The sequence below is a fragment of the Emys orbicularis genome, chromosome 4, assembly GCF_028017835.1.
Source record: "Emys orbicularis isolate rEmyOrb1 chromosome 4, rEmyOrb1.hap1, whole genome shotgun sequence".
Lineage (NCBI taxonomy): Eukaryota > Metazoa > Chordata > Testudines > Emydidae > Emys > Emys orbicularis.
In genome coordinates, this window is record NC_088686.1 from 29208939 (window position 1) to 29228391 (window position 19453).

Genomic DNA, 19453 nt, shown 5'->3' on the forward strand with positions numbered 1-19453 from the left:
GAGCGGCGTGGGCGCCTCGGCTGGGCTCCCTTCCACCCCCGTCTCCTGCTCCCCCCTCGCTGTGGGCTTTCCCTGTCCCCTGTTCCGCGGGGGGCTCTGCTGGGCTCCCCGGCCCCCTCCCCTGTGCGCAGGGGGCTTGGCTGGCCCCCGCTGCTGTGTGTGCGCAGCGCCTTGTTGATCCCCTTGCCTCTCTCCCTGCCCCCCAGCCGGCGGCTGCTCCCCCGCCCCCAGCCTCTCCTCCGGCTCTCTCCTCTCTCCCGGTTCCAGACCCCGGTTGTGCGTGTGTCTGGGGGGGATCCCCGTTTCCCAAGCAGCACTGTGTGCGCCCCCACCCCGCTTGCTCCTCCATGGCAGGGCACGAGTGGGACTGGTTTCAGCGGGAGGAGCTGATCGGGCAGATTAGCGACATCCGAGTGCAAAACCTCCAAGGTAAATATCCCTATATTGCGCCCCCCCACCCCCGGAGTGTTGTGCTCCCAGATGGATTCGATTTGGGGCTTTGAAAACTCCGGTTCCGTTCCCCTCTCCCTCCTGCCTGCCCCGTTCCGGCCGTGGGCTGACCTCACCGTTTCCTTTGATCTAGCTTGGGAAACAAACGTGTGTGTGGCATTTGTGCATTGGATCGGGGCGCGCACGGGGCTCCCTCGGAGGCTGGGCAGGGAGGGGAGGGGTGATTGCTGGGGGGGGGGGTCAGATTTGTATTTAATTTTCTTTCCTGCTTTGCTTGGGTCCTGCAGAAGGAGCCTCTGTATTGTAGGGGAGGACAACAATGTGTTAGTGCTGGACGTTCACGTTCGGACAGGTTAGATCAATGGCACGGTACAAAAGGGGGCAGTGTTATGGCACTCATGGCAGTGGTGAGATCTCAAGGGTGGAGAAGTTTCTGCAGCAGGGTGCAGGGGGCACCTAGCCTGGCGCTGTGATTCAGGGATCTCCCTAAACGAAAGGCAGCCTGGACAAAAATCCCAGCAAGAAATGATCAGGCTTTTCACTAGCGGAAGGAAACAAACAAGAAAGGGAGGGCAGTGTGTGTAAGAGGTAGAAAGGGGGCTGGGAAAGTTGCTGAGGTGTAACAGTAGGTTGTTACTTTCAGGCAGTGCTTCCTTCACTACCCAGTCACATTCCTGAAATAGTAACAGCTGGCTAATGTCCTCTTCCTTTGGGGAGGACCTACATTTTGGGAGGGCTAGAAGTCTCAGCCTGCCAAGGTTTCAAACAGGGGGTGAAGACCCAAAAGGAGAGGCCCACATTCTGAACTGCAGAAAGATAACACAGGGAATCACCCTGACAGAATGCTTGGGCTCTTTTGTTTTAACTCTGGATAAAAATAGTCTTAACCTTAATGTAAAGTCATTCATTTAGATAATAATTAATAAACAGTGAGCTAACACTGTGTTTTGGGAGGCCAGAGATCATAACACAAAATCTGATTCTGCATTGTTGGGGTACGTGGGAGCTTTGCCTTTTAGTTCAATTGGAGTGTATTCAAAGTGCTTTACACACTTTGGAGCAAATTCTGCTCGGTTGCCCTGGTGTAAAATTTGGAGTAACTCAGCTGAAGTCAATACTGCCACTTCAGATTTACACTAGTGTAACCGTACAGAATTTAGCCCACCATCTGATTAAAAAAAGGTGACATACCCCCTTGTGAGCTACAGTCGAATAAGCATAAGCAGAGCTGATACACTGACTATCAGATACTTTTGCTATCTTTCTGTGGGACATACTTGCTACACTGAGATATAACTATTACCGTTAAATAGTACAGCCCCGATAAACTGTTTTCTCCAAAGTTATGTTTGCCCCTCTCCAATTACCCATGGTTGGCAGAGATAATGTGAACTGATGTAACAATAAAGAGCAGCTCTGCTGTGCAGGGATAGGAAAACAATTTGTTTAATGTAACCTACCAATCATCTTAATCAACAATTTGCATTAAACTGAGATATAAACTCTATCTCCTATTAAAATAAAAGGCTTGGATTATAGGCCATTATTTCTTGCTGTTGATGCCTAATGATATGAAAGTAATACATGTTGGAAGAGACATTGCATTTGCTGGAAGGTGGTTTTATTACATAATATATTGTATTTAATTTACCTGGGAGGAGACCAAAACCAGCCTTTCTGTTAGCTATCCATTTGTGGAAGTGCAGGTGAATTTTAATTAAGAGATGGGCTCATTTCGCAAAATGGTGATCTGCATCATGAACACTCCAATATTCAGATTTTGAATTTATCCAAATTTTGGGGGGTTGTGGTTGAATCAGTCTCTAGTTTTAGCAATCCTTCATTACAATATAATTGCAGTATTTCACCCACTCTTGGTTATCTCTCTTCCACTGACGAATAACATGGACTGTCTGAACCCATTCCCCCCAAATCCCCCGAATGACCCAACTTTATAACTATCCGCTGATTATATACAATAAGATTTTACCCTAAAATTCACTGGTGTATTTTTGAGGAAATGATTCCATAAAAGAAAATTAATTAAAAATGTATCACCCCTTCTTTTCTTTACCTCCTAATCATTTGTTTAAGAATGAATTAAACTTCATTACCCTCTGTGAAACTTAAAGATACAGAGACACACTGTTCTAGAGAGCCTCTCTCTTAAAATTCCTACAGTCCTGCAGAGGAATAGCCTATCCTGTGGGGCAAATTCCGTTGGATAACACTGAGTTCACGAAAAACCACATTCCCTTCTTACAATATAAGAGGAATTCTGAATATTAGTTGTCATCTCACTGCATGTACCACTATAAGATATTTGAAAGACATGTCTTACCTTAGCTATTAAAGGGGGAAAAGGCATCAGATGAGGATATGTACAATGACTTAGTTCTAGAACAAATAATAATACCTAGCACTTATATATTACCTTTAAATCATAGATCTCATGTAACTTTATAAAAGTGAATAAGAATTATTCTCTACATTTTACAAATGGGGAGAACCTGGCACTCAGAGAGTTTAGGAGACTTGCTCAGCATCACCCAGAAACTCAGTGGCAGATCCAGGAATAAAGCCCAAGGCCCGGACTCTCAAAGATACTTAGGTGCCTACATTACATTGATTTCAATGGGAGTTAGGTGCCTAAATACCTTTGAGGATCAGAACCTGAGTCTCCTGCCTTTCAGTCTAGTGCAGGGGTCGGCAACCTTTCAGAAGTGGTGTGCCATGTCTTCATTTATTCACTCTAATTTAAGGTTTCGCGTGCCAGGAATACATTTTAACGTTTTTAGAAGGTCTCTTTCTATAAGTCTATAATATATAACTAAACTATTGTTGTATGTAAAGTAAATAAGGGTTTTAAAATGTTTAAAAAGCTTCATTTAAAATTAAATTAAAATGCAGAGCCCCCCGGACCGGTGGCCAGGACCTGGGCAGTGTGAGTGCCACTGAAAATCAGCTCACGTGCTGCCTTTGGCACGGGTGCCATAGGTTGCTTACCCCTGGTCTAGTGCAATATGCACTGTAACATGCTGCCTAGCTGAGAATACAATTTTTAAAAAAAGGGCAAGATGCTGATTTCAGTTACACGTGTATAAATCTCAGTTCTATCCAAATCTAAAATTTTTATAACGCACCAGTACTATATTAGTTGCAGAATCTATAAAGACTCCTATCAGTATTCGAAAGAGTTTATGAATATTTATAAATATTTGTGGAATAGATACACTGTTTCAATCTGTATTGATACACCTATTGTTTATTTAAGTAGGCCCTATCTTTTTTTCACATTGGAATGCATGCTTTTATTGTAGCAAGGCTTAAAAATGATTTGAAATATTTTGTGCCCAATCTTGGCTTCACTGAAGTGAGTGGGAGTTTTGCCCTTAACTTCAAATGCCCTCTCATGCTGTTTCACTGATGAAGAGTTATTTTCTTTTTTTAAATAGCTAATGTAATTCTTGCAATTCAACTTTATTTTGAACCTTTGTAGTTCTGTAGTAACTAAACTGTGAAATTTTGATCTCACAAACTATCTGAACTCTGCACTTATAGTTCATGATTTCATCAGAATCTCTCTCTCTCTCTGGTTTTATAATTCACTGTAATGTAATTTACATATTAAAAATCCCTGTGTAAATTAAAATTGCTAGTAGGCCAAGCAGTGCTTAATCTGTAATGAAAAGTGTGCTGTAGCCCAAGCAATTTTTTTACTTTCATAGATGCAGCAAGCCCAGAGGTGTCGGGGCTATGAACTGCCAAGCCTAGAGGTGCTGGGGCTATGAGCTGCCAAGCGTAGAGATGCCGGGGCTTAGCCCTGGCATAAATTAAGCACTGAGGTCTTGCCAGTTACTGGAATTGATCTGCTCTCCTTTTACACAACTTTCTACAGTGATGTGGTTCCAATAATTACTCTCGATTTATACATTGGTATGAGAGCAGAATTAGGCCTGATAACTTTACACTTCTATTAAAAATTGATTGGGGTAGATTATAGTGTGCTAACATTCTTGCTTTTTTACTAAAAGATTAAAACTGGCACAGCCATTGGCGAAAGCTGCTAACCACTGCGACTACTGAAACATGGTATATAAGAAAATAAATGCCAGTTTTAAAAATGGAACTGCCAGCTGGATGTTTAGAGAGGGCCATATGCTGATGGGTTTTTACTTTCCCTTTTTATTAAAAACTCCTATTTTCAATGTTTTAAAATAGGAAGTGATAGTAAAAGGCCATCTCAGGTAAATGCTGCTAAAAGCTACAAGAATATTTTCCATTTTAGATAAGAGAACCAGGAGTGATTTCAGGGCATAGACTCAGAAAAGTGACAATCTAAGGGAAAGAAAAAATGTGGAATAAGTACCTGGCTTGTTGACATACAAATCACTGAAGCGTCTCTCTCCTATTTTATTTATTTATTTATTTTTTTATGATGCAGCTAGGTGCCTTTGATATATTTATATCCTTGTGCTATTTGCTCGGTTCATCAATTCTCTGTACCATATTCCTCTAAACACCAAAAAGAAAAGAAAAAATACACTGAATGTCTGAGTACATCATAAAGCGGTGGAATGCTCAACAATTAATTTTCAGCCAAGAGAAGAAGATTATTTTTATCACAATAACAGCAAGAACATTTTGTTACAACGTATGAATATTTTAACATCTTCCCAACAGGAAGGTTAGTTTAGGCATATTCAAAAATGGCCATATGAGTGAGTGTGCTCATTTGCCTAGCTTTATTCACTAGAATGAAGCAACATCTGTTAAAGAAAATAATTCCTGAAAGAATATTTTTTGACTGTGATCCAGTGCTCTGTAATAGTCTGAGTAATGTATATTATACTGTACACATCTTTCCCTACATTAGCTAGAATGATATATGTAGAGAAGGACACTTCTGTAGTCAGAGGTTTTATGCACCTTTAGGAAGTTAGTACTATAGCAGTTATTGAAAACTGTGCTCTTCATTTCTTATGATTTTAACACTCTGTACGAATCCTGGGTAGTAGAGTTCTATGGTTGTTAAGATGTGAGATGAGTGGACCAGAATCAGAATGCGTGGGTCCTTTTCCTCACTGTGCCACAGATTCAGGTTCTGATTCAATTGAAATCCATGGGAATCTTTCTGTTGATTTCAGTAGGCTTTGGGTCAGGCCCTCAATGTCTAATTTTGGGCAAGTCATTTAGAGCCACGTTTTCAAGGGTCCACTAATTTTGGGTGTCTCATGTTTTGGGTACTCAACTTAAGACCTAGGACCTGCTTTTCAGAAGTGTTGCACACCCACAATCCCAGTTGTAGCCAATATGAGCTTCAAATGCCCAGCACTTCTAAATAATGAGGCCATATGTGTCTCAAGTCAGACACCTAAAAATCGAGATTTTCAGAATTAGTGGATTGTTTTTTAAAATGTTGACCTCTCTGTCTCTTTGTTTACCAATATGTATATTGGTTATAATAATACCTACAATGGTCACTCTTAAAAAATAGTTGTCTTTTTGTAGTTATTACTGGTTATAGCAGTGTGCATTTCAGATATAGGGAATATATCTCAAACAGATAGAACTTTTCCAGATTGAGTAACCTGATTTCAAAGTAACTGCTTGCAGAGTAAAGTACTCAGTGGGAGTGAGAAATCTGGGACTTAATGTTTGTAAAGTGCATTTGGAGTGAGAAATCTGGGACTTAATGTTTGTGAAGTGCATTGGAAACCTTGGATGAAAAGTGCTGTAGAACTGTGAATTAATTTAGTTTTTGTATGGAATAATAATATTAAATGCACCTCTCAACCTGTGAAGGCCTAAATGTGGAACATAGTGTATGACAAAGACCCAAATAGAGAGATTTAAAAAAAAAAGTTAATGCAGGAAACATAAAGTTTAGCGGATTAATTCCTCTATTGTAAATATCTCTGTATCCTCAATTTCATAGTTTCAGCTGTAAACATGAAGGAAGACCACATCTATATGGAATGTAGGAAACTATGGCATTAAAAAGAGTGAAGTCTCTCAAAATGAGAGACAAGTAAGCAGTGGGAGTTAAGAGAAAGGTAAAATTGCATGTTTAATTACTCACTAGCAAGGAATTGACAAAATCAAGACCTCTTTGTTCCAAGTAATCCAAAAGACAGAGGGCCTGATTCTCCATTCAGTTACATGTAAAACTGGTGTAGTGTCTTCTGTGCTGGGCCATGGATTCAATATTTATTCACAAGGAGGAATGTCACCTGCTTAGGCACCAGTTCCACAAGGTACTTAAGGATGTGGCTAACTTTAAGCATGAGGATATTTTGCTGATGACAGTCACCAACACCATGTCCTGTTTCTTTCCATGTAGACTTTCCATACACATTTTGACAAGGCCCAACCCCACTCACTTGTCTAATGAGACCTGGTGAGGTCACACACCTAGGTAGTTTGGCTGTAGTTAAAAGGACAGTGTCAGTTTAAAAGTCACATTTTTAAACAACAAATGTTGTTACAAAACTCAAAGCACCATATTAAAACTGAAAGAGATTTAGAAAGCTAATATACTTGTCACTCTTTCTGCTATTTTTTTTTTTTTTTTTTGCATTTCTAGTTAGCTTGGACAAAAATACAGACCAGTGAATTTCAATTACATTTAAAGAAAATTGCGAGGCTATTTTACTTTCTTGTTCTCAAAAACAACTCTACAGTATTTGTATTTGCAAACACTAAAAAGGAACGTTTAAAAAATCCTTTCAGTTGGAATTAAGGGAAAGCCCGTAAATTTGGTGCTTTATTTGACCTAACATTGTCCTTTCAAATACCAGTGAGATTATGTGCAATGATGATCAAAGTTACAACTATTATAGGGCAGATGTTAAGGGCAGATCAGGAGAAGGAATGGGAGGAAAAAAAGAGCCACAGAATATTATCTTTCACTTCGTTTATAAGTCAAATGGATTTTCAAAATTCACATATTATGGAAAAAAAATACCAGATAAGCAGTCATATTTGTATCAAGGAGGGTGTGGTAAATGATGTCACTGGAACATTTAGATAAGTAACAGACCTATGATATACGGTTGCTTATCTGTTATTCTATTTTTATCTATCTCCAGGTAAATACTGTGAATGCAGGTTACTATAATGATCACTGGAATTGTAGGATGGATTTGACTTCATCATAATTGTTGCATATTTCTGTACAAACAGCCGAGCTACATTGTAGAGCTCAGTTTGAGGATTTAAAGTAACAGTCACAACTTTAATCATCCTCTTCTAATGCAGCTCATAACAGCAAAGCCAGGATTTCTGCAGAATGAGAGCTTATGAGGGTGTAATTCTGGAAGCAGACAGGATTTCTAATTCCACAGTCAGAAATCCCATCAGAGATCCTGCTGAACCTGAAAAGATGTGATCAATAATACTTAATGGGGATTGCGATCTCTGCACACAATACTCTGTTTGATGGTAGGACTCAAGATGTAATCATTAAAATAGTATAGTGCTTAGGGAATGCTGCTAGCTGGGCTGAACTAATATTGACATACACAACAAATATTAAGGGCCTGATTCTGGCTTCACAGGGCTTTTACACTGGCATAACTCTGGAGTTCCTCCTGATTTACATTAGTATAGTTCAGAGCATAATAAGACCCAGTGACTCTATAAGATCTGAAAAATGTTGAATTCATTTCTATACCCTTCATATTGCAGTCTTGCAGATCTATTTGTTTATAAAATATCTGCATAACCTCTCCCCCACAAGATTATGATCAAATTGAAATATTTGTCTTTCAAGATGGGTATTTTTCTTTTTAAGGTGGCTTGTTTGTGGATAACCTGGATCTCAGATCTGGTTAGCTGCCAAAAAAAATACTGTATATACTCGATCATAAGCCAGTTCATTTATAAGTTGACCCCCCTCCCCCCAAGATGGATAAGTAAAAATGGCAAATTTTTATGACCCGTTCATAAGCTGACCCTATAATTCAGGGGTCGGCAAACTTTGGCTCCTGGCCCATCAGGATAAGCCACTGGCGGGCCTAGACGGTTTGTTTACCTCGAGCGTCCGCAGGCACAGAGGTAAACCTAAGTAAACAAAGTGTCCCAGCGCACCAGCTGCTTACCCTGACGGGCCGGGACAGCAACCGAAGGGGAAATTTGAGCGGGAGAAGCCGGGGGTCAGGGAATAACCCCTGTGACCACCTCCCACATGACCCCACCCCTAACCTGGGACCTCCCCACATGACCCCTCCCCGTGTAACCCCGTCCCACCCCTAGCCCGGGACCCCCACACTCTCCCCATCCCATCCCTTCCCACTGACCTGATTCTGTCTCTGCTGGTTGTGCTGCCTCTCCTTGCCCCCTCTGTTGGGGGAGGGGCTGTGTCCCACCTCTCCCTCTCTATACCCGTTCATAAGCCGACCCCCTTCTTTGATGCTTCCCTTTTTTACTATAAAAATTCGGCTTATGAACGAGTATATACGGTATATTGTTGTCCCAATTTTTTATCTTGACATAATTAACCATGTGAGTGGAGGAGGAACTTTGCAAACTAGCAGGTTGGGCAGGCAAATCCTTCGCTTCTGCTCTTCAGTATCATTTACAAAGAAAGTAAGGTGGAACACCTGTTTTACATGGAGCCTCTGGTAAATTTCCTGTTTAGTCAGGCCCCAGTCCTGCAGTTTGATCCAGGCCTGTGGACTCTGGTACATGTGGCGAGCCTCACTGATTTCAATGGGACTCCACACATATCAGCCCTTTCTGAGTTCTGTTAAAGTCAGTGGAGTTCTTCACAGGCATAGGGCCCTGCTGAGGTAGACTGTAGCATTGAGGCCTCAATATGCACAGGGATTTTAAATACAAGATCAATACCTTGTCTGGTAGGCAGTTAGGAGTCTAACTCCGTTGGAGCATGCAGCCCCAAGTTACTAAATTTCCCTTGTCCATACCAGGCCTGTGGTTGTGCCAGGCAGTAAAATTCTTCAACTTTTGACACTTTGGACACTGTGGGCCTGGTTTAATGTCCTTGTTGCAGTTGCAGGCTAGCTGCACTTCTTTCTCTTCCTGGTCTGTCTGAGTGCACCCCCTCTGGGGCCGGGCCTTGTGCCTTTACTATCCTGTGGTAGAATTCCATAGTTCTCTCACTCATAGACCAGGCTCTGGGTCACGGTACCCTTTGTATTGACAATGCTTACTGAGTTCTAGCACCTGTGGTTCTTCCTGGCAGGAGACTGTGACTAGCGGTGAATATAGTGATCAGACAGCCTTCTTAAACCAAAGTATTGTTTATTTTGTAGTCAGAACAAAGTATTTGAAAACAACCAACGGCTGACATGGGTGTCTATCTTACCCAAAGGCTTCCCATCCCCTCCTGCTGGTAACCTAGCTTCTTCAGACACCACCAGCAGGGTGTCGAGTGTCTCCAGCTGGTTCCCCTGAACAACTCCCCCACCCTCTTGAGAAAATGTTCTTTTTAAAAAAAAACCTGCCACAGTTATTTTGATATCCAGTATGCACGGGCCTTTTCCTATCCTGGTGCTGTCTCTTAAGAACCCTCTAGTGTTGCTGAGTGATGGCTTAGTTTGAGCCATTCCTTTTCCTTCATGCCTGTTTTCCCACTATGGTCCTGTATTAGTAAAAACCACATATTGATTCAGTAACCATCCCAATGGCCAGGTCAACATACAGGATTCATCAATTACTACAGAGCAGCTCCAATTCAGTCACAGCCGCTACTTCCATTGATTTCAAGGGGCTTTTGATTAAGCTTTGTGTGTGCAACCAAAGTGCAGCTACTGCTCTTATGCATGGATTCTATTAATTTTGTGCACTGAAGGGTACATATAACCCTATGTCATTTCCATCTTGGTCATTGTAAAGAAACTCCCTATTGATATCAGTGAGGGTAGAATATGTCTAGGGCCCAATTCTCCTCTCACACACTGGTGTAAAGATGGAGTAATTCCACTATCAGTTGGGTTACACCAGTGGAAAATAAGTGTGAGTGAGAGAAGAACCAGGTCCCCAATGTTCAAAGTCCTTTAAAAATAAAAATATCCATTGGTGCATGGTTTATTCTGTTAAAAAACTGATTCCCATTAGAATGGTCCTTAATACACAGCGCTTTCTAGCTTTTATTGGCATTCGTTATAAATTCCTTCTTTTTGACATGAACTGTGGTTATAATATTTTATTTATAAAGTCCCCACTTCAGAAATAGTATCTGACATGGAGTACTTGTGGCACCTTAGAGACTAACAAATTTATTAGAGCATAAGCTTTCGTGGGCTACAGCCCACTTCTTCGGATGCATGGGACTCTGCATATAAGGAACAAAAATTAAATCTATTTGGGCTGAGTGCCCAGAGACAGTAGCAAGACAAACAAAGTGGGCAAACAGGAAAAAATGTCCTTAAAGGGAAGAGCCACTACAAAGAGGAGGGACGCCAAAATACCCTAACCTATACTGACTCCAACAGGGAGGCCTCTTCAGTCACAGGCTTGAAGACAGTTCAACACCTTCACTTCCATAGACGGGGTCTCTGAACCAAAAAGACCCTGCCCACTTCAGATAGAACTCTGGGACAGTGAGGATGGATAACTCACTGACCTGTGGTGGCTTTTAGGGAGAAAAGGAGATTTTGGAAGTTAATACTTAAGTACCTCTGGCTTAGGCTATTAAAATAATATCCAAAATATCTCTGGTTTTTTGAGATGGTGCAGAGTGTAGTGGATTAAGCACAAGCCAGGGAGTCAGGAGACCTTCTTGGGGTCTTGTCCAGGCTCTGCTGTGACTTGCTGTGTGGCCTTAGGTACCTGTCTGGCTCAGTTTCCCCATCTGTAATATGATTATTATAATTTCCTGCCTCATAGAGGTTTTGTAAGAATTAGTTAGTTAATATTTATAAACGTGTTGAAGATGTATGGCACTGCACTAAGTGTTATTCCTAGGAGAATTTGGTGAGTGGTGCAAAATGTAAACTCTTATTTTCTAGTAGAACATTATGTGCTAACTGAAGTATAACTCCTGGAGACTTAAAATTCCACCTGTCCAGCAGGGCATTTCCTGCCCTTAAGGTTCCACCTGTTTGGCCAGGGATTTACTGGGCCTGCTTCTACTGTAAATCCTGAGAGGCTTCAGCGGAGTAAGTTGGAATTTACACCAGTGTAACTAGGAGCAGAATCTGGCCTCTGCCCTTAAAATGCCATCTGTCAGCAGGGGATTTCCTGTCCTTGATGGTGAATTACATTGAATAATATTTAGTTCTTGTTTTTTTCTTTATAAAAGACCCTTCCTTATGGCAGGACAAGGCATCATTTTGAAACACTGGGACTCTTGCATGAGCTCTTCCTTTTTTCTCAGTTTTTGAAACACATTTGTTTAGAAGGACATAAAGTTGGAAGGTTAAAAAGAGTTTTTGTTCTGTTCCCTTATAGGAGTTGATACAGTTATTGACCTTGGCTGAGACAGGATTGAGTATGAATTTTTGCTTGGTAGGCTGAATTTCTTCTTCCTATGACAGACAGTGCTTTGAAGTGTTTAATTCTGGCCTTTCAAAATTTGCAAATACTACGCATTTATCAGAAGGATCAAAAGGAAGGGGAGATCTAATTGTCTTAAAAAATGTGTATCAAAAGGAGGCGCCGTGTTTTGGTTGCTAATACAACTAGGCAGCAGTGTTAAATGTCTACTGTGTAATGCTTCACTTGATGGTAGAAATGTCACTTATAAATATATTGTAGTTTCAGAATCTCAAGGTTGCATCAGTTCCATTACTGTAAGTCAGGAAATAATCACGCCCCAGGGATGATATCCTGTATCTAAAAAGAAAGGATAGCACTGCATACATCCTCTATACTCCACAACATGACCAGGAGCCTGCAAAGTCAGTGTCTGTGTGTCTCCTGACTTTTGAGACCCTTGCATATGTGGTGGCATTAGGGTGGTGGCCTTTGGGAAAACCACATGGAAAAACAAGGGACAATGCTTTATTTTAAGGGATATTTTAGGGAAATACCATTTCCCTTAACATACCATGTATTTTTCTCTCAAGTGTACATTTCTACTGCACTCAGGTATACAATGCAATTATGATAAGCTTCAGTTTAATGTTTAAAATGATACTTATTATCAGTTTTAATACATTTCATTCCATCTTTGTTTTTTAAAATCAATTAATAAAACTCTTTACATGTGCAATTGAAATTGACTTTAATTTGAAGCTCAGCCTTAACAGAATCAATAATTAGCTGGGTTCTGCAATCTGTCCAAGGTCTGTTTACACAAGGAAAATAAATTTTGTGACCATGACTCCTACGGTGGCCAACCATCACTTATTTTGAGGGATGTCCCTTGACTCACTTATTTTATTGATTTGTTGCATAAGTGAGGGAAGGTTGAATCTAACCTGTGCAGAGCAGTACTAAGCAATGTAAATGTTGATTAAAACTTATTTTCAGTGTAAAATTCATCCTGAAGAAACCTAGTGTTTTGACAAAAACTAACCACAAAACTAAAAAAATTAAAAGAGTTCTCCTGTGCACTGAATTGCGCACCTGAAATAAAAATCATGGATGTGGTTGCTTGTTTGAGACTTTGCTTGTTAAAACATCATGTTAAATATTCAGAAGTTTCTCCGCCCCAGGCCTCTGTTTTTGCAATTGTAACACAGGTAAGGAAATGCTAGGAGGAATTTAGAAAACTTCTGGAAAGGGAAAGGTTCACTAATGGCTAAGTAAACAGCAAATGTTTGCCACATATGGACACTAATATGTTGTATTGCAAAAAAGGGTCTGTGAGTTCTGTGTACAGGGGAAGGAGTGGGGCTTTGAAACATGGTAGCCAACTTCTTCTCACAATTTCTTAAAACTTGTGGAATTTATTATGTCCATTCCTCCCTCAAATGCAGAAATGGAAATAATATTATCATCCTGGTTCATTCAAAGACTTTGCTTCAGCAGCTCAGGTTGCGTCAGCTGCTATGCTTTGGGACCTGTGAAGTCCTTGACTGTCCTCTGATTTTTTTGGTGAGCCCAAAGAATCATCTTGCTGGCTGTCCTACAGCTGGCTGTGGAGTGGGTTGTTTTCCATGCATATTCAATCCTTGGTCTTTATGCTGAAAATGCCAATTAATGCCTATTGCAGAGGTCGTTATTGTGGTGTAGGCACCTGTTTACAAGGAACTGGGCTGGGACCATTACGTCTTATCACTCCCGCCACCAGGCAGCCTGGAGGGATGGGTTCTCGGCCCCAGCCCGGAACACCCTCCTGCACCCCCAACCCCACTCCAGAGCCCGCACCCCCTGCTGGAGCCCTCACCCCCTCCCACACTCCAACCCCCAATTTCATGAGCATTCACAGCCCACCATACAATTTCCATACCCAGATGTGGCCCTCGGGCCAAAAAGTTTGCTCACCCCTGGTTTAAAGGTTAGAAGATGTTAACTGACTGTCACAGATCCACAAAGTCTGGTCTATGCCCCAGCCTATAACCAGTCCGTTGGGACTAACCCTTTTCTTGTGCTGGGCCCCAAGGACCCACACAGTTCTACAGGGGCAGGCCTGTGGCCTCCAAGTGTTTGTCTACACAGCAATTAAACACCTATGGCTGGCCCAGGTCAGCTGACTCAGGTTTGCGGGGCTTGGGCTGCAGGGCTGTAAATTGCTGTGTAGACATTCAGGCTAGGACTCTGGGATCCTGTGAGGGGGGAGGGTCCCAGAGCCCAGGCTCCTGCCCGAGCCTGAATGTCTCCACAGCAGTTTTTAGCCCCACAGCCCAAGCACCACGAGCCTGAGTCAGCTGACCTGGGCCAGCCATGTGTTGTTTATTCTACTGTAGATGTACCCCAAGACTCCGAGACCAGCAATCCCTGTGTCTCTCTGTGGCTCTCTGCAGCAAACCCAGCCAAGCGAGACTCCAGCGGGAGGCTTGTACTGTACTCCTTCAGGGCACAATGCTCCCAGTGAGTATTTGCAGTGACACAGGCAGCCTTTTCCAAGCGAGTTAACAATTTATTAGTCACTTGGGATTCAGAACCTGAAAATGCTTCAGTTAGCAGTGAGAGGCAAAGGTTATGCCATAGTCCATCCTGGGCAAGCCAGTGCAATGAGCCAGCCAAGCTGGTATGGACCCCATTTCTGTCTCTTTCTCCCTGTCTGTCTGTCCTTAGTCCCGGTGAGAGCCCTCAGTCCCTCCAAGGACAGCTCTTATTCCTGCCACTGGACTCCTTTCCTGCCCCCCCCCCCTTTGTTCTCCAGCTCAGTTCACATATTCTGCCAGATGAGGTTTCCTGCTGTTAGGTGTTGATTGTTCAGTGGAGAAAGGGGAGTTGTCATTGTTGTTCTGGATTTTGGTGGGTTTCAACCAGTTCTTTAACAACTCAGTCATTCCACCCAGACAGTCAGGTGACAGGAAGACCTCATGTCTCCTGGGCAGTTGCAGGGGCAGTGTTAACCCTTTTGCATACACTGGGTAGGAATGCAAAATACAGAAGGAAACTTAGGCACACATAGGGTTCATAAAAATATTACAGAAAATTCTCACATTGACACATTCTAACAGTGCTTTTAATATGTACTAGTTAGCCGAGTTCTGGCTATCTAAGGCACTTATCAGGGTGTATTGAGAAATCACCAATTTTAATCATGATTTAAATCAGCAAGCAGGAAATCTTGATTTAAATAATCAATGTTAAACTTGTTCTGCATTTGTACTTCTTAATTATTTTCCTGAAGAAAGGTTGATTCTTATTGATCGGTAACTATTAAAACATGTTGATTTGCAACCAAATATAGCCTTTACACTAAATTTGGTACTTCTTTTTGTTAACCAGGATGATACACTATATCTATACACATTTATTAAAGCAATTATATATTTATTCATATTATTATTTTTTACATTTTTGTAGTATATCAGAAAATGGTGAATAATGCATTTCTTATTTACTAGATGATTATTAATTTTTTTTACTTGTGATATATGTCAAGGTCTATTGGATACAAATTGGAATTCAATTAAAATGCATGAAAACAGCATTTTAAAATTGTTTTTTATTAGTTAACTAAAACTACCTTAAATGTGCTGGATACATAAGAAAAGGAAATGTTTATCAAAATCTGATTTGCATTTAAAACTGATTTATTAAACAAGGGAAGTATTATCTGTAATTAGTGAGATGAACAGTTTCTGGTCACCATGTCCTTCAAGACTTTAGAACTAGTAGATCTTATCCTCTCACACCTAATTTTTATTCATATAGTGGAAGAGGAAATCAAACTTTCCTGCTTTTTCAACTCTCCATCAGTTTCTTAACTTTGAATGAACTAGTCATTGAACTGAACCATTTGAATAAACAAATTAAGAAAATATTCTCTCTGTATCTGCAGAAGAGGCTACCACTGTTAAGAGCAGTTTTAGCACTTAGCCAGTCACTTCCACCAGGTCAGTGGTTTTTACTTTCTTTAAAACTTCAGCAGCAAACATTTACTTTATTTTTTAAAAAAATTAATTTAATTGATTTTAATAGATTATACTAAGTTTAGGCCTTAACATAGTTTAAAATTTAATTTTAAGTATGATTATTTAAAAAAAAAGAAAAGAAAACCTGATTTAAATAAAACTATGATTTTTCTTTTCTTTGTGTTTCAAGTACACATCTACCTCGATATAATGCTGTCCTCGGGAGCCAAAAAATCTTACCACGTTATAGGTGAAACCGCGTTATATCGAACTTGCTTTGATCCGCTGGAGTGCGCAGCCCCAATCCCCCGGAGCACTGCTTTACCGCGTTATATCCGAATTCATGTTATATCGGGCCGCGTTATATTGGGGTAGAGGTGTAATTGATTTTTATCCACCCTGGTACTTATGTGGTTCCCATTACCATAGCATCTGAGCATCTCACAATGTTTAATGTATTTATTATCACAACATTCCTGTGAGGTTGTAAAGTTATCCCCATTTTACAGAAGGGTAACTGAGGCACAGAGAGTGGATATCCACAAAGGGACTTAGGCATTGCAATTCTGAGCATCATGGCTCCTAACTTTTAGGTACATAGAAAAATCACAGGAACACCATTGCAATTAGGGTGACCAGATAGCAAGTGTGAAAAATAGGGACAGGGGGTGGTAATAGGCGCCTATATAAGACAAAGCCATGAATATAGGGCCTGTCCCTATAAAATCGGGACATCTGGTCACCCTGATTGCAATCCACAAGGCCAAGTTAGGCGCCTAGGTTCCCTATGCAATGAATGGGGAGAAACAGGCACCTGAGAATGCAATACACAAAATCCAGAACGCTAGGTGGGGAGCCTCCTAAGCTAGCCAATGGGAGATGCTGATGAGAGAGGTGTGTGCTAAGCCTTGGCCCTTTCTCAGAGCTTGGCACCGAAGTCTGGGCTGTAGGGCAGTGCCTGTCTCTGCTTAGTGATGCGCAAATGGGGACCAGGTGGCTAAGGTGTTTCTTGCGGGACTGAGTTAGGTGGTTGCCGCATTCTATACACTTTGAGTGTGGAATGTTATGTGGTGCTGGAAATGTGACTGCACGTAAGTATCCTGCAGGACCACTTCCTCACTCTGCATGGCTCACCTGTGGCTTTTCCAATAGATTTACTTCCATGCAGTAGTGTGGACATACTGTCCAAATATAGAGCGGAGCTCAGTAGATAGAGATAAGAATTAGGCCGTTAGTGGGGAAACAAATATGTTAAATTCTTCTAACTCAAGCCATTTCTCATTATTAATAAGAAAAAGCTCAGATTTTTATGTGTAGAAAGTTAGGGGTATTTTTTGGTACCATCTGGACACATACATTTGTGCAACAAATCACCACTAATGTAATGACTACATTATATAATACTGTCTTCCCCTAGTCTTTTTCTCATTAACATAGATTTTCCACACAGAGGCTTGATTTGCCATCTGGATATGTATTATTTGTACAACAAGATCATGCCTAATGTTATAACTGCATTTTGTGCTGCAGTTGCAGTGGACTAGCAAACTATACTTTATGAAATGACTCATCTGCCCCGATCAATTCAGTAAAACATAAGATAGGAGTCTAGAATTGCTAGCTAGTGCATTTTCTTCTTGGAATTTGCCGTTGTACCCCGACTGCTTGTCTAACGCTTTATTTATGTGTCCCAGTAGTACTTACTGTAGCCTTAGGTAGTTTGTAGGTTAGTCCCCTGTTTATAAAGTGAAAAACATAATTTTGGTCCTATGCAAATAAGTGCTTTGCCAATTTAATTAAAGTGGGAGATATTCAGATACTATGGTGAGGTAACAAAACTCTGAGAAAGCTGAATAAATAGATGATAACTTATTTTAGGCCTTGTTGCTCCAGTATTAGACATTAGCTCAAATAGCCTTATAACATCTGTTTTCAAAGCATAAAAACCAGTCTCCTCCTCTCCAGGAAATAGATTACTTTGACTCTAACCTTACTGAATAACTAAGCGAAAAGAACGAGGAGTACTTGTCGCACCTTAGAGACTAACAAATTTATTTGAGCATAAGCTTTCGTGAGCTAAAACCCACTTCATCGGATGCATGCAGTGGAAAATACAGTAGGAAGATATATATACATAGAGGACATGAAAAAATGGGTGTTGCCATACTAACTACAACGAGAGTAATCAGTTAAGGTGGGCTATTATCAGCAAGAGAAAAAAAACTTTTTAGTGATAATCAGGATGTCCCATTTTTTCATGTCCTCTATGTATATATATCTTCCTACTGTATTTTCCACTGCATGTATCTGATGAAGTGGGTTTTAGCCCACGAAAGCTTATGCTCAAATAAATTTGTTAGTCTCTAAGGTGCCACAAGTACTCCTTGTTATTTTTGCTGATACAGACTAACACGCTACCACTCTGAAACCTGAATAACTAAGGTCTCTCAGCTTCTCTTCCTCCTCCTACTGCTGTCTCACTGTGTGACTTTGGGCTAGTCACTGAATCCTCTACCTCAATTTATCAAATGTAAGTAAAACAAAGGGGTGATGGTGAGACTTAGCTAATTGTTTGTAAAATGCATGAAGATTTTTTGGATAGGACACAATAGTGCAAAGCATTATTAGTTTATTTTCTGTCTCTTTCCTGTAGTGTGACCAGAACTCCACAAGGCATTCAGGGTGTGGCTCTACTTGTAGGGTTACCATATTTCAGCAAGCAAAAAAGAGGACGGGAGGAGCCCTGCCCTAGCCCCGCCCCCGTCCTGCCCTAGCCCCGCCCCTGCCCCTCCCACTTCCTGCCCCCCTCAGAACCCCCAACCCTCCCCCCCGCTCCTTGTCCCCTGACTGCCCCCTCCTGGGACCCCTGCCCCTAACTGCCCCCCAGGACTCCACCCCCTACCTAAGCCTCCCTGCCTCTTGTCCCCTGACTGCCCCCCTCCCGAGACTCTCCCCCCATCCTAACTGGCCCCCTAGGACCCTACCCCCTACCTGTACCCTGACTGCTCCAACCCTTATCCACACCACCACCCCCAGACAGACCCCTGGGACTCCCACGCCCCGTCCAACCACTCCCCACCCCCTGACAGCCCCCCCCCCAGAACTCCGACCCATCTAAACCCCTCTGCTCCCTGTCCCATTGACTGCTCCGATCCCTCTCCCCACTCCTGCCCCCTGACAGCCCCCCCCAGAACTCCCAACCCCCCCCCTCGCTCCTTGTCCCCTGACTGCCCCCTCCTGGGACCCCTGCTCCTAACTGCCCTCCAGAACCCTACCCCCTACCTGTACCCTGACTGCCCAAAACCTTATCCACACCCTCCCCCAGAAACCCCCCCCGAACTCCCGACCCCCCCCCCATCTCTTGACTGCCCCATCCAAAACCTCCCTGCCCCTTCTCCGACCCCCTGACCCCCTTGTTGTTGGCCTTCGCCTAATGTCTCTGTGAACTTGCTCAGGAACGGCCTGAGCAGTTCGTCCCGGCAGGCTGGCTGGCAGGGGAGGAGGAGCGGGGTAGGAGCTCCAGACTGCCGGAGGCGATCTGCGAATGCAGGGAGGGAGGGAGT

At 42.1% G+C, this 19453-nt stretch overlaps 1 protein-coding gene across 1 annotated transcript in view; it reads left to right on the forward strand.

Moving 5' to 3' along the window:
- The first annotated feature begins 347 nt into the window (after positions 1–347).
- The window catches only part of CLMN (calmin), a 97825-nt gene continuing 78719 nt past the window's right edge, over positions 348–19453 (forward strand). The window contains exon 1 of the mRNA XM_065404244.1: positions 348–429. Within this exon, the coding sequence (XP_065260316.1) occupies positions 348–429 (82 nt within the window). The remainder of the gene's footprint in view (positions 430–19453) is intronic.